A 15051-nucleotide genomic window follows, 5' to 3' on the forward strand; every position below is an offset into this window, starting at 1 on the left:
AGTTATTCTGGGAAAGTTAAATTTAGTGGTTTGACAAACTGAGTGGAATTAAAACAGTACTGAAAAGGTTGAAAAAAAATAAAATAAGCCAACTGGATCACAATTAAAAAGGTCAAAAATTTATTTTTCCTTAGGGCATAAGAGGCAATGTAAACAAAATACAAAAAAATCACAAGTCAATTCTTACAGTCTGCAAGCATTTGAAGATAGAGTACCCTTTCCCCACCTCCCCCCAGAACACTGCAAGCCTGCTCAAATGTTATCAAGCAACAATTCTGGACCCTGAAGGTCCAGCGAATTTTGCCAAGTCCCAAGCAGGGAATAAGCTTCTCATGTAAGAAGGACACTGCATCTGTTTTTATCAAACACTTCAAAAAAAAAAAAAAAGTCCAACAAAATATAAATATTACAGATGAGGATCAGATTTAGCACCACCTTTGGTCCAAGCAATCGATGAACTGGGAGATGACAGGTACAGTCTGTTTAGCAAGTCCTTTCTGCCTGAGTCTTTGAAAACATTAGAGGTTCACATTGCAAGAACTTGTAGTAACGCTGAGAAAACAGCCCTCAAATTCTGGCCATCCCTCGCAACCTCCACTGGGCCTGCACACACGGGAGGTGAACATCACTGCTGTGGGGCAGTGCACTCATGGCTGCACCCCTCAAAGCGCTCGGCAGAGCTGAGCTTGGCTCTGTTGGACAGGACAAACGTTGTGCCAAGGGCCCGATCCTGCGCTGGCATGGCAGAGCTCTGGCTTGGGGCACAGCTGAAGAGCAGGAAGGGCTGGGTGATGGTGTGCACCCAGAGCTGCCCTTTCCACCAGCATTTGCCACCCTCCAAAGCCCAGGCTGCAGCACCCGCGTGTTGTCAGATGCCTTGAGAGGAGCTAAAGCTGCCTAAACACATTACTGTGGTGTGTGTGGAACACACGGATCAGGAGCTCTTATCAAGTATTATTTACTCCAGGCCCTTTTTAGGCTGATCTTTTCCAATGTACACACATACACCACAGATGTATAGCTATGAATTTTTGCAGGTGTCTATACTCAGCTGCTGTGCCACACCACGAGCACCAGCCAGAATACACTCATGAGGACTTGTGATAATCCTAGGAAAAAAATAATTAAATCCATAAAGCACCTGACAGTATTTTATTTTAATTCCCTGCTCTACAAGTGTACAGAACCTCAAATTGTCTCTTCTTTTCCTCCAAAAGTTTTTGAGCAGTCCTGAATAACCATTATTAGACACTGTTCACCTCCAAGCTGTAACAAATGACTGAAGAGGGATGCTGAGATCTACCTTCAGGGACAAAAATCTCAAGTTCTTGCTCTGCATCTTCACAAGCACAATTGCCTGAGAAGTTTTCTCATTCTCCATTGAGTGACCATACAGAGTTCTCACCTCTACAGACACAGACATGATTAAAATCCCGACCCCAAACATTTGTTTTTACTTCACGGCTTCAGCACGTGCTGCTCTAAGGGGAAAAAAAAAAAAAAAAAGAAAAAAAAAAGAAAAAAAAAAAGGAAACAAACAAACCACACACACAAATTCCATTGCTTTACATTGTATTGTGGTTCTCTGAGCAAGCAAGCACCTGGCCATGGCATGTGGCCATTAGGCAATCATGGAAATGAGGGCAGCACCTCAAATACAACCCCTGTCCCAGCCAGGGCAGCAGAGCCATCTTCCAGAGCAGAGCCATCTGAAACCAGTTCTGGACTGGGCACTAAAATCAAGTTAAGTCTTCAAGTCTGGGTTAGGGGGAAGGTAATGGCTTGCACAGCCATTGTCATCCCCCTCCCCCAGACAAACCTAGAGCAACAAAAAAAAAACGTGCTATGATAATTTCATTAATTTAGCCTAGGACAGAGATGCACCTCTATTGTCCCAGTCCCAGAAGCAGGCCCACAGTACCGTATGCATCAGCTACATCACCACAGGTCCCCAGATGATCTACAAGCTTGAGAGACTTTGCTACGGATCACTTGGCACAAAGGAGAGCTCTATTTTCTGCACTGAGGATGCAACTCTTGCGTTGGCCCATGAAGAAGTCATTCATATTTTCTAGCTAGAAATCTAATCCACACTGAATCTACCAAGTTTACATGCAGACTCAGGGACTGGTCACAGAAAGGTCTGCTTTGTGCCAGTTCAGACTGATGGGGGCATTTTGTCCCTCGTTGATGATATAACTCATACCACCAGTGACAAAAGGTACTGTTGCATGCATGAGTGCCATTTTTCTGGCTTTCAGTTTTGACTGGAATGATTGAGAAAGGCAATATTTTTCATGCACCTGATTTGCTTTTCTAGGAAAGCACCTCAGAGACCCAAACACATTTGGACCCTAGCAGGAGCTCTTCACTGTACAAACAGTTTCATCCAACTGATCACCTCAAGTTTATTAAATAAAAATTGGACAATCCACGAGGCTGCAGTATTTATTTCTGCTTCTAGCCCTGCATTTGCTATAGGTACATTAATGGTTGATGCCATGAATGTCAAAAAAAACCTGTCAGCTCTAAAAGAACCGATACTTGACCAAAACCTCAAACATCTGCACTATGACCTATATTCACTCCACTGCCTTCAATGAAACTAGATTAGAGGCCACAAGCAAATATGGTCCAAAGCTGTTATAAAACAAACAACCAAACAAACCGAACCAAAAAAAAAAGGCAAACAAAAGAACACAAGGTTTCCCCAAACTCATTTTCTTCAATTCTTGGCTCAACTCTTAACTCTCATCCCAAGACAAACTGAACGGACTCCCGCCTGTAACCTCTCTCCAAATAAAAACAAGATCAAAAAAATCTCTCAGTTATTCCTTCTCCACGTACACACTGACAGAAACCACACCAACCTCTAGACTTTTTCCCAAGCAGAACAGACGAAATGGTTCCCATGTTAAACAAAACAAAACAAAAAAAAAACAACAAAAACAAACAAATAGCATCACCAGCTTGACCACACACACTAAGACCAACCACACGTTTCTCTATCTCTGGTCACCAACATACTCTCCCAAACCCCCACCAGGTACATTCCCACCACCTATCCACTAGAAAATGGAGTGCTACACCAACACAAAAAATGACAGCAGTATTTAATATTCAAGGTCACAATAAGAACATCGATGACCCAGGAAACCCATTGCAAAGCCTCATTTGGACCAGGCCTAGATCGATTTTGTCATTAAATACAAATTTGGTAGAGTGAAACCCATAGGGCTTTCCAAACAAGCCACGTGCAAGTGCTCTCCTAATGGAGGAGGGCACAACCACTCCAACAGATTTCAGCCTTCACTCAGTGACAGGTTTAGGCTCCCAGTATCTGATTCTCTCCCGTTTCCAGAAATTCTTTGGGCTAATTAACAGCTCTGGAAACAGCCACAGAGGTACATGCCCAATGGAGTTGCTTTCAACACCCTCCTCGAGTTATCTGCATCTGAACTTTGACCAAAGCAGCAAACTGCTGGCAAGAATTCTCCCACGTGAAATGTGATATCGAGTCTTAACTGAGGAGTCTCATCTGCTTGATTACGCCCAAAGATTGGGAGCAGAGTAACCAACGCTGCTGTCTGTGATTAAACCTATAATAAAAGAACGGCACTGACATAACACGAGCCTTGCCAGACAACAGCAGCGCACCTACTCTGTACGCTATTGACCCCACAACAGCCAATTTGGGCCCTTAGTACAAAAAAGTCATTGTAACGCTACACACACTCTGCTTTCACAATACTCCAGGTTTGAACCCACGGTGAGTAATGAGCAAGTCTTTTCAGCAGGCCCATTCAGCACGGGGCAAAAAAAATTTCTCCCAGAGACTGGAAACAATTATAACTGCTTTTTTTCCTCCCTCATGAAAACCTAAGACAGGAAATAGTTAAGTCGGCTATTCACAGAAATATTTCATTTTTTAAAAAAGGTTTGTTTTTAATTCCCCTTTTACTTGCTCCAGTTCACTAATTGTTACAGACTAAGCTCAGTGCCTGCAGCATTTTCTTCTGTCCTTTTCACTAGGGACAGGGACAAACCCAATCTGCATGCTCAGGGGGACTTGGACTCAAAACCAACTTTGATCTCCCCCCCACACACACCTAAACCCCATTGGTGATGATGGGATTTTGTTTATTACTCCTTCCCTGTTTACCCAGACACAGTTTGAGAACAAGCTCTCAAACGACACCAGAACTGTTTGCACAGCGAAGGCCCTGCTGTATCGCTTCAATTTCAGATCTCAAACACTGAGGCATTAACAGAGCTTTGAGAGCAGAGTATCTGGAAGGGCCTGAAATATTTGCTTTCGTATCAAGAATTACATTTCAGAAATTCTCCTGCAGTGCCAAGTGATTCTCCCTCCCCTCTGCTTCTTTCCTCCACCCTGCAGGGACCAAGAAAGAAAGGTACCGTTGCACCCGGGTAACCCTGAGCATCAGGGGCAGATCGCCATCAGATAAGGACAGAAAACGTTTCCCAGCAGCTCCACCAGCACCTGGCTGGTTTTTGAAGGCCAGCAGGCAGGTGTGGAGCAGCAGCCCATGCCAGCTCTGCCAGCCAGACCTCAGTGAACGCCACCTCCCAGCCACACGAACTGCCTCTGCTACCAGCACCACGCGCTTGTCTGGCTTTGGTGGGTCATTGGCTTCAGGACACAGATTGCCATAGCCTGTCATGGAGTGTAAAACTCAACTTTTCTCAGTAATGGAAAACCCTAACACAGAGCAGTGATGTGTTAAAACCATCTATACAGAGAAAGCACCCGCAGTGTCAGACCCAATAATTTACGGCCTTATTAGAAAGTTTTTCCTCATATTTTATCTTTATCTACCCCTCCCCTGCCAATATAGTTACCTCTCATTTCTTTCCCAATTGTTAATATAATTCCCATTATTTTGATTCAGTAACAAACAGGAGTCTCAACTCAGGACAGCAGTGGCTTTTGCTGACAAGAACAGGTCTGTAAAACGCCAGTGTGAAGCTTTAAACCAAATTTATTTATTAAAAAAACAAACACAAAACAAAAAAAAAAATTAAATTGCACTCTCCAACTAGAGTCAATGCTACCTTGATGCAAGAACAAATGAAGAACATTGTTTATGGGACCAGCCCAGCCCTGACATTATAAAATGGGAGAAGCGAATTTGTTCTGCCTACGCCAGCCAGGCCCGCATGCAGCACGGCTTCGCTGCAGAGCCCCGGCCCTGATGTGAGGACACCCAAGAAAAAAGGACACCCTCGCTCCCCACCTCGGCAGTGCATGCACACCCCAGGAAGCTGACACCTAGAGGTATCTCACTAGGAAGAGCTACAGGTGACTTCACTACGGGAATCTTTGCTTTGCCCAGAGTTGGGGCCAAGAGAAAGGAGGAAAAGCAGCAACAGCAACATTGCGGCCCGAAGTCAACCGAGTGCAGGGGGCTCTGGATCCGGCCCTACGTACAGTACGTTATGTGAGAGTTACAGACAAACAATGGATGCGGCCACTGAGCAGCACGGAGGGAGAGGAAGAGAAATAATAAGCACTGAGCATGGCTAGCAGAGGCCATCGAAGAGGTAAAGTGTGCAGACACATTCCCCGCGCGTCGCCACATTGGTGGTCCCTGCTTCTATCAAGCAAATGAGGGGGAAAAATAACTTAAACATTTGCTCTCGGAACATTGTATTGGTGCTTTTGGCAGCTATTGAGCACTGGACTTACACGCAGCACTTTGCTATGCAGGTAAATAGCATCTGAAGTTGCCAGAGAAGGAGCTGCTGGTGTCGGGAAGACACCGGCAAAATAGCAGCAAAGCTCTGGTTTTAAAAAGCTGCACGATCTGCTGGGAAGCAGCTCATGGCATGGCAGCCCCGCGGCTCAGTGGTCCTGTGCTCCTTTCAAAGGCACGGGGACCGAGCAGGGGTGCTGGCTTTTGCTGAGAATGGCCCACAGCGAGCGCCAACTCTACTGATGCTCATGGACTTGTTGCTGGTTTAGACAAGAGCACGGGAAAGAACGAGGTTGCTCCTCAAAACCAGATCTGTAAAGTATTTGATGTTTGCCAAAACCACGTCATTGATAACATTTCAGTACAGCTGCAGAATTCAGTTTCTCTATTTGAATGCAAAGGTCTCTGGTAATATTCATACGTTCACAAACTGAAGACCAGCAGGACAAAACTGAAGCAGGAAGCTGAGGTACAACTGCCCTCCAGGGACAAGAAGCAGAGCTACGGGAGATGTGCTCCCCAGAGCTCAGAGAACCAAATGCTCTGGCTTTCACATTTCTTTTGACTCTCATGGCAACAGTCCAGTTTTTCAGAGATAAAATTTTGTTGCTACATGGAAATCACATTGTTTTGGATAAATGGAAGTTCTCCTTTTGTTCAAATAGGATTTAGAATAAAGCTTTCAAAGAGCAGAGTTTCTGACCAACTTTATTTTGGACCTGAGAGATCATCCTTTGCAAGCCAATAAATACGGTATCAAAACCCAAATTGGCTGTGAAATTCTGCAGGTGAGAAATAATCTAGTTTAAATGGGGACTTTCTTCCTTATTGTTAACCTAAGGGGGAAAAAAAAAAAAAAAAAAAGGAAAGAAATGAGGACGTGTAAAAATATTTCCATAGCTTTTGCAATAAATACAAGTAACAATACACTACCAAAACTTGGGACTGCACCAGCAGCATTTTCCCTTTTGAAGTCGATTCTGAAGCGTAAGAGAGGACAACCACCAGCAGAGACGTAACAGAAAGCAGTATCATGCATAGGTGACATACAAAGTATTTAAAGCATAGCTCAGAAGTCCTGTATTGATAAGGATGTTAATGCGCATTCTGTACATAAACCTGGCAACATGCTGCATAATCTTTACACTTTTAGTAACAGGTGATGCTTTTTACAAAAAGCAACCGTTCCCACCCCAAACAACCCCAGCTATCAGTCCCTACCTACCCAAGGGTCCTGTTTTCATCCAGCTGCACCCTCCCCTGCATTCTCCCTTCCCCTAAGAGTGCACGAATAGAGAATTGCAAACATTTCACACTGCACGTTCCACTCCACGTCCTGGATGAGGGGCCTGTTTATTCTAGGAATATTGCACTTATCCTCTCATTGGATTTGTTTTTCTCAAGAATGCAGAGTATTTGGGAAAAATAGACGAAAATTAGGATACAACACAGGAAAATATGAGTTATTAACAAGCTAGCTATGAAGATCTAAAATTAAATAGTACTAGTTCTATTCTGTTAATACTAGTAATATGAAAATAATGAATGCTTTATCAAATTCCCTTGTTTTTCATATAAGATAAAAGCAGTAACTTTCTTTTTAACTGAGGAAAGCAATGAATATATATTACAATAAAATACGATTCATTAAGATCTGAAAGTGATGCAAACAATTATATAATGCCTTCGTCAAACTTTATAGCATCATAATGGAAAGAGACTTTGGGGTGCGCATCCACAAGGGCCAAATCCATTTTTTTTTTTAGCTGTACCAGTGCAGATGTGATTTTTTTTTTTTAATTTTCATTATTTTGGAGTCTAACCTTGAGCCAATTTCAATCCTTCATTATTGTGCACTTGCTATTAATGTACATTGATTCAAAAACTTCCTGTCGAGACAACGTGACACACGCACCCAGCTGACACATCTTGGCACGCGCCCATCGTATCTTTTATCTTGAAAAGTTTGGCTTGCAAAAGGCTGGTAGGTACGACTACACCCACCCACTGCAAGGCATGAGAGCTAAGACGATTAACAGGAATTGCCTCCCATGGGGAAGGGCAGCTAACAAAAACTTATCACTGCTGCTGTTATGAGAAAGTGTTTTGAATGGGGAGACAAAGGAAAACAGCAATTAAACTTTTCAGGCATTATATAAACCTCAATAACGAACTCAGAAGTGCTCATTATTATTAAAGTTGCAGTATACAGCAAGACAATTTTTCACATTCTCAAATTTTGTTCTACGGCATCGGGTTTTGGATTTTTCTGCTGGTCCAAATTCAAGACTTTTTGGAAAGCACGGGCAGCGGTGCGAGCAAGGCGCCAGCCCCGCGGTGACAGCAGCCGCCTCTTCCCCCGGAGGAGGGCCCCCTTCAGCTGCAAACAGCCTTGCCGAAGCCCTGCAGAGCTCTTCCTCTGCAGTCTGGCTCAAGAAGAGACCAGAAAAAAGAGACATTTAAACAGTACTAGTGATTTCTGCATTGAGTGCTCACTGAGGTGTACGTGGCATTTAAATATTGCTCGTGATCCAGTGTCAGTTCTGACAAATTTAGGAAATAAAGCTTAAGGCGACATGAACATTTTAGAGAAGAGTTAAAACGCTTCTAGCACTATACCGTCCTCTGAAACCCTCCAGGTTTCCTTGCCTTTACAGTCAAGCTTCAATGATTTGGTCTAAGGCCTTTTGCTCTGTTTCACAACTAACAGGGAAAAAATCGCTTGTACTTTTGGGTATCAGCAGAGCTGACTACAAGTAGCTGCTTGCCAATCAAGACAATAATTATTGTCCTAATATCTTTCAGTTGAACAAATAAAAAAAAAAAAAAATCAGGGATGCTATGACAACAGTAAAAAGAGAGGAAGAAAATACCTGCAAGTCTGGGGTGTGTGAGGGGGTGGTATTTGTTCTACAAATGCCCTTTTAAAGCACCAAACATCAAAAAAATCAAATAAAGGGAAGCCCAAACCAAAGCATTGCCACTTGGTGGGAAGCACAGCATGCTGGGCAGCAGCCCACATTCATTTCTAGCATCAAGTAGTTTTAACTGCACCCCTCCCTTCTACTGGTGCAGGTGGGGGCAGAAGGAGGCCACATGCCTGGTTTTGCAGTCCCTCTACAGGCTCTGGCTCTCCTCAGGGCCACGAAGCCTTCTGGACAGAAAAAAGGAGCAGTTGGGCCAGAATGTGCCTTGGGCTGATGCTCGAGAAAAGCCCGGTGGTGCTGCAGGCACTGACAGTGTCACCCCCAGCACTGCTTGCCAAAACAACTCCCTGCAAAAGCCAGGGCTGGAGGAGCAAGCCAGCAAGGTGGAGAGGGAGCTGTGGGACAGAGCAACTTCTGTTAGACGGCTGCCTTGTGTTTCACAGGCAGATCCAAAAGCCCTCACACTAACCTGAGCCTTGCAGCGAGCTCACTCCCACCTGGGGCCAGCATCGTGCAAGGCACGCGGCAGCCGAGTGTCACACAGGGCCACCAAAAGCAGCTTAGCCTCCCCAAACCCTGCGAGGACTCCTGCAGTTCAGAGGTGCTCTGGGCTCGGCTTTGCTGGATGCAAGCGTGAACATTTCTAGCAGTCCGGGCTCTCCTGGCTGAAGCGCGTGCTGCTTTGCTCCCGCTGGGCAGCGGCTCACATCGCGCTGCACCGCACGTGGAGAATTCAGTGGCTCAATGCAGATGATCTGGGAGCTGTGCTTCTACATCCCCCCAAAGAGATGACCTAGTGGGAATGTCTCTAAACAAAACTTTAGAATATTTTAAATAATAAGTTAATTCTTAATAAATATGTGCTTCAAGAAAAATGATAATTATATACTGCACCTTTAAATAATGCACTTAGTTCTCTGCATTGGCTTCCGTTTTGGTTTCTTTTATTGTTAAAGTGCATTAATTCAAAATAATGAACCACTTCCGCATCATTATTGTTAAAAATAAATCATAACAACATTAATACGAGTCACTAAGTCACTACTATTAGTACTGCAATCTAGCAGATAACTCTATGTATTGCTCTATTTAATACTGTCCAGCAGAAGAATATAATACTTCTATTATAATCTCACAACAGCTCCAGCAGTCTTTTATGGCTGCTACCATATTAGTACAACTAAAAATGGGGAGAAGTATGAGAGACAGGGCCACAATGCCTCGGATAGACATCCAGTAAGATGTAGCTAACTGGATATATACATATATATTATATAGCAAGATGTAAGGTACAAAGAGGACCCTGCACACTGTGATACGAGCTGTTGTGCAGATACACCTCCTTCTCCTGCCACCACAATTTAAAAGGGATCCCAACCAAACACCCTCCCCTCCCTATTTGGATGCAGAGAGCTGCTCGGGCCACAGCACTGCTCGTAGCCAGTTGTGGCACCTGGATATTGTTTCAGCTGCTAACCTGTTTTCAGTCAGGTTAGCTGTAGGCAACTCTCTCGATATTACCATGGCAATTAAAAACCCCACCCCCCAAGAAAATTAAGAATAAAGACAAGAACAACATATAAATTGTGTAATTTTTTTTTGGCAGAGAAACATCCCCGGTAACACACAATATTGTTGTGCTGTTTTACTCAGTCCCTTGATCCCAGCTATTTTGAAGTCTTTATAACCTTTACCTTCCAAGCCAAATCAGTATGAAGCTCTGGTGGGAAAAAAGGGCACGTATCATTTTGTGTAAACCAGTAGTGAAATAGTCTGCCCCTTCCCCCTTAAAACAGACATACAATACTGCCTATTATTTAAAGGAACCAGGTATTCATCTTGGGTGATTAACAAGGCCATTAAAAAAAAAAAAAAAAAAAAAGCAAGACTTTCTCAAGTACAGTAGGGATTTGGCCAATGATGTTTACAGTACAAGAGTTGGCTACCTCAAGAATAACTCCATATTCCAAGCCTTTTCCAATGGATGCCTCATCTATTTCCAACCACACTACCCCCACCATGTGCCATGTTTGAAAGCATGAGTTAAGAAAGGCAAACAGAAATGGAACTAGAAGAGGCAGCTTCCTGGTTAGATGAATTTTAGACATAATTCTTTTGATATTAAATCTGAGCATTAAAAGCCCAGGCACACTGTCCATCACAAACATACTTTTTGGATTCAAGTGGGAACAGAAACACATTTGGCTCCTACTTCAGTTTTAAGTCTCTTCTGGTAAACCAAGACCAAAAAAAAGTAAACCCAGAATGCACAGAAAAGACAAAAACACAAAAACAATTCCCCAAAAATATACAAATTAAGGATGTGCAGACTGAGTTTGATGGCTTTTTTTCCCCCTCATTGTAAACACTGCTGTTGCAGAAGGTTACGGCTATTTCTAACTAATACCTTAGTGGGCCCTGCCAGCAGTCAGCACGCTTGAATTTGGACCAGATCACAAAAAAACAGAAGCAACACATTTGACAGCTTTGTCTTCAGTGTCTTAAGGGACTTTTGTACATTTTGATATTATGGTAAGTTTTGAGAAACCCAGCTCTGTAAAGAAATTCAGCCAGGATCTCCTGGCAGAAGTCAAGCACAGAACTAATTATGGAGCCTGCAAAGTAATCAACGTGCTTAAGCATGGGGTTTGTAGGTTTGTTTTTACAAGCACCAGTAGGCATTGCTGCCCTAGAACACCTGAAATCAACTCAAAGAACAAGACAGAAAGAAAGGAAACAAAGAGCCCCCAACCAACACCACCTGATCGCCATTGCCGGTGAGTTATCAGTAACAACAAACTACAGCTGAAGTCAGAGACCAAATCTCTCCACGATGAAAAGGCTCCAACTCTGGACCAACCAACTGTTGAGAAGAGTTAAAAAAAAAAAAAAAAAAAAAAAAAAGTGAGCTTCTCCAAAGGATTAGAGTCCCTCTGTGTTTCAGAAACCTCCATTTGCTTCTCATTGCAAGTTGTGGAAATGCATCCAAAACTCTTGGGTATTCCATGTATGGACAAGAACGAGGAGAAAGGGAGCCAAGGTTGTAAAAGAGTTTGGCACAAAACTCCCCAGGTAGATGCATGTGTATTTCTCTCATGAAAGGCACACATTTGGTTTCCTGTCAATAACTGGAAAGATGGGATGTCATACCCTGTTACACGTACAAGATTATTAACAACTTCACAAAAAGGCATTTGACTATGCTGCATCTTCCTCATAGTTGCTTACAACACGTTAACCCCACAAACCTCTCCAGAACATAGCAGATTTGTCCTCAGCATAGACTTCTTTGTCCCTTTGTACAAACTGGGGCACAGGGAAACGTCTTTTTGTGTAGTAATTGTTTTTTTTCCACATTTACACAGCAGGAACAGTATAAATTAGGGACGTTAAAGATATTGCAATATTAGTTCTTTTTCTCCAAATAATTTGAGGGTACCCAGCCTTTGAATGGCTTCACACCATTCATGATCTGGCAGTACCACCAGCCATTTGGGTTCCTTTCAAGGACCTCCATGCAGACACCTTCCTGAAACCCTGCAGTCTCCTCATCCCCTTCGTAGTCTGCAATCGAAACATAGATGTCCTTGAGATTGTTGTGGATGAACTGGGACTTTTCAATGGGCTTTGGCCTGACAGTGGACACAGGGATCCCGTTCCTCTGGGTGGGGAGGTTGGAGGTGGTCTCTGAGCCATCCGTGCCTGACCGCTCGGGCTGCTTTCCCTTCGCATCACCCTGCTGCAACCGTGTGTTACTGAAGGAGGAATTCCGACGGACATTTCTAAGATGATCAGTAGATGTTAAAGACTCGTTTCTGCGCAAGGAGCACGACAGGTTGTTATCCTTTGGAGGGGGAGACACGAACACTGACTGAGGCCGGACAGCAAGCTGCCTCACACCATTCCTCATTTTGACTGGCCCTGACGTTTTTGAGAAACCACCAGGAGGTTTGCTTGGGATGGGTGGTGTAGCACGCTTGCTCTGATTGATGGTGTTCAAAGCTTGAACTCTCTTCTCTATCTTCTCTAAACTGTTTGACTTGTTTTCATTTTTCCTGTTCCTGGCAAATGAGGCGTCAGTCTCTGCTGATGTGGTTTCTCGCTGGTTATCTGGGAGAGCCAAATAATGGGAAGGAGCCCAGCCTTCCATATCTCCGTATTTCAGGTACCACCACCCACTGGGTTGCTTTTCTAGAACTTCTACTTCTACACCCGCTGGGAAACAAATTTCCGAATCCTGTACCTTTTGGTATGAGTCAGTGGTCACATAGAAACACCTGGAGTCATTTTCTTGCTCAGTTTTGGCTGGATGGCTAGAGCAGAAAATGGCACGGGAAGGAGCTGTAATGAGGTCGGCTGAGCTCCTCCTAACAGGATCATCTTGGTTCTCAGAAGCTGTGTGTGGGGGGCTCTCAGACTCTTCACTTCTTGAACCTTTAAGTCCACCCCTGAGTTGCCCAGTGGGCCTCAGCTGACGCCTTAAAGTGCTGATATCCATCTTTTCTTGGCTCTGAGAATCTGCCTTATTCAGGAATGGCTTGGGCCTAACAATTGGCTTTGCTCTAATGGAAGGACTCTGTGCAGGCTCTTTCTTCACACCCGTTCTTGGCATGCTGCGTAAGCCGACATCTGAAGCTGACCTTGGTTTTGTTTCCTCATTCCTGGAATAGTGACATTTTCCAAGATCGGGCTGGATGTTTTTGTCCATCTTGGGCTTCAGAAGTGATGATTTTGGGGAGTTGGAACATGGAGAGTTCCTTCGGATCAAGGAGAGAGAGGAGCTTTTCTGAGAATCCGAGTCTCCACTAGATTCCTTATTGGACAAAGTATCTTCCACATAACGCCTGAATCCCTCATTCTCATAAATGGTCTCTTCTTCATGAGCAACATCCTCTGAAGACTCTCCGACTTTGAACTTTGCTTTCTGAAGTGATGACACAGGAGAGGGCTTGAGGGGCTGAAACAGTCGTTTTTCAGGGGTACCCTCTTCATGATGACTTTCATTTACTTCACACTCTGACTCAAAGCCAAAGGCGGGCACATCATACTCAGGTTCTTCATATTTGAGCTTGTGGGGAGAGTCCTGGGTATCCCCTGAAGAAACCATTCCAGTTGTTGTTCCTTCTTCAGAATCTTTTGGTTTACTGGGAGGTGCTGGGGGAGGAACTTTTGGACGGGTTAAAGTACTGGTTCTTCTGTTTAAATTTGGCTTCTTCCTCTTGTCAATGTAAGATGCTGGAGCCCATCCTTCCTTCTCTCCAATCTGCACATACCACCAGCCACCAGAATTCTTTTCTATAACCTATGAGATGAGAAGGAACATGTTACTTACACAAAAATCTCAACAAATTGCTTTCCGCTCCTCCCCTTCCAACCCAGTCCCCTACAACAGCCAAGCATTTTTTTCAGTTGCACTGTTAAGGCTCACCTCTGCCTTTTGTCCTCCACGAAAGCTTATCCCATCAGAGATGCACGACTGGAACTCTGCAATGGTGTAGTATTCCACTTCCACAGAGGGTGGCTCTGGTGGTTTGGGCAACTGAAACCCCTATGGCAAATAGGAAGTTTTGTTCAATTAAACCTGAGAAACAGTGGGCTGAACAGTAGTATAAGCAAGTATTTGCCTTCTTAGATGTGCTAGTCACTAAAACTCTTCCTTCTTCCCATGCTACTTCCTAACGACAACTTCCTGATTCTCTGGAGTGGAAGCTGAAGTATTGAGATTGGCCACAAGAGAGAAAGCTTTCAAAATGTGCACTGTTCACGACGCCTTCACTAGCTATTAAAACTGTGATAATCTTTACCTGAACAGTAAAACATTTAACTGACGGGCCATAAAGTGTAAACTGCCAATCCAGCCACCGTAACAACAGCCCATTTACTCCGAGATTTTGTCAAAAAAACACTCAGTTCTGGATAGCTTGTCACAACTGCAGAAAACTGCATTGCAACAGGCCCATTTAGATAGATTCTGCCCATTGCCAAATATCCTACTTTATTAAAACTTAATCCTAATCAATTACTGCTCCTAATATGCTGATAGATTTTAAATGATCTGAATTCTTCAGTGATACAACCTAACAGGCATCTATCACAGCAAGAAACAAGGATAATATAAACCCTGGGAAGCTTTGCTCAGCTAAAGTGATAGTGGAATGGGAAAGGACTTTAGGATCACAAGATTCTGGTTCCTCCCCATAACAGACCCAGAACTTCTATTCAACCCCAACTCCTGCACACCACCACAACCTGCATTTAAACTGCATAAAAGCTCCACCAGAAACAGGACACTGCTATTTACAGCCATTCTGGCAGCATACCAGACTCCTCTAAGAGCTAAGTGCCTTTACATTAAGCTGTCACCTTTTAGAGTTCATTACAATTATTTTTAAGGTGATAAATAGGAT

General features: G+C 43.8%; 1 protein-coding gene across 8 annotated transcripts in view; it reads right to left on the reverse strand.

Moving 5' to 3' along the window:
* Positions 1 to 97: 97 nt before the first annotated feature.
* Positions 98 to 15051, reverse strand: part of SH3PXD2A (SH3 and PX domains 2A) — a 231564-nt gene continuing 216610 nt past the window's right edge. For all 8 annotated transcript variants that reach the window (XM_084525924.1, XM_084525923.1, XM_084525919.1 and 5 more), the window contains 2 exons: positions 14073 to 14192; positions 98 to 13946 (listed from right to left, as the gene is read on the reverse strand). In XM_084525924.1, the coding sequence (XP_084382050.1) occupies positions 12051 to 13946; positions 14073 to 14192 (2016 nt within the window). In that variant the 3' untranslated portion in view covers positions 98 to 12050. The remainder of the gene's footprint in view (positions 13947 to 14072; positions 14193 to 15051) is intronic.

The sequence above is a fragment of the Aythya ferina genome, assembly GCF_964211825.1.
Source record: "Aythya ferina genome assembly, chromosome: 7".
In the NCBI taxonomy this organism is placed as follows: domain Eukaryota; kingdom Metazoa; phylum Chordata; class Aves; order Anseriformes; family Anatidae; genus Aythya; species Aythya ferina.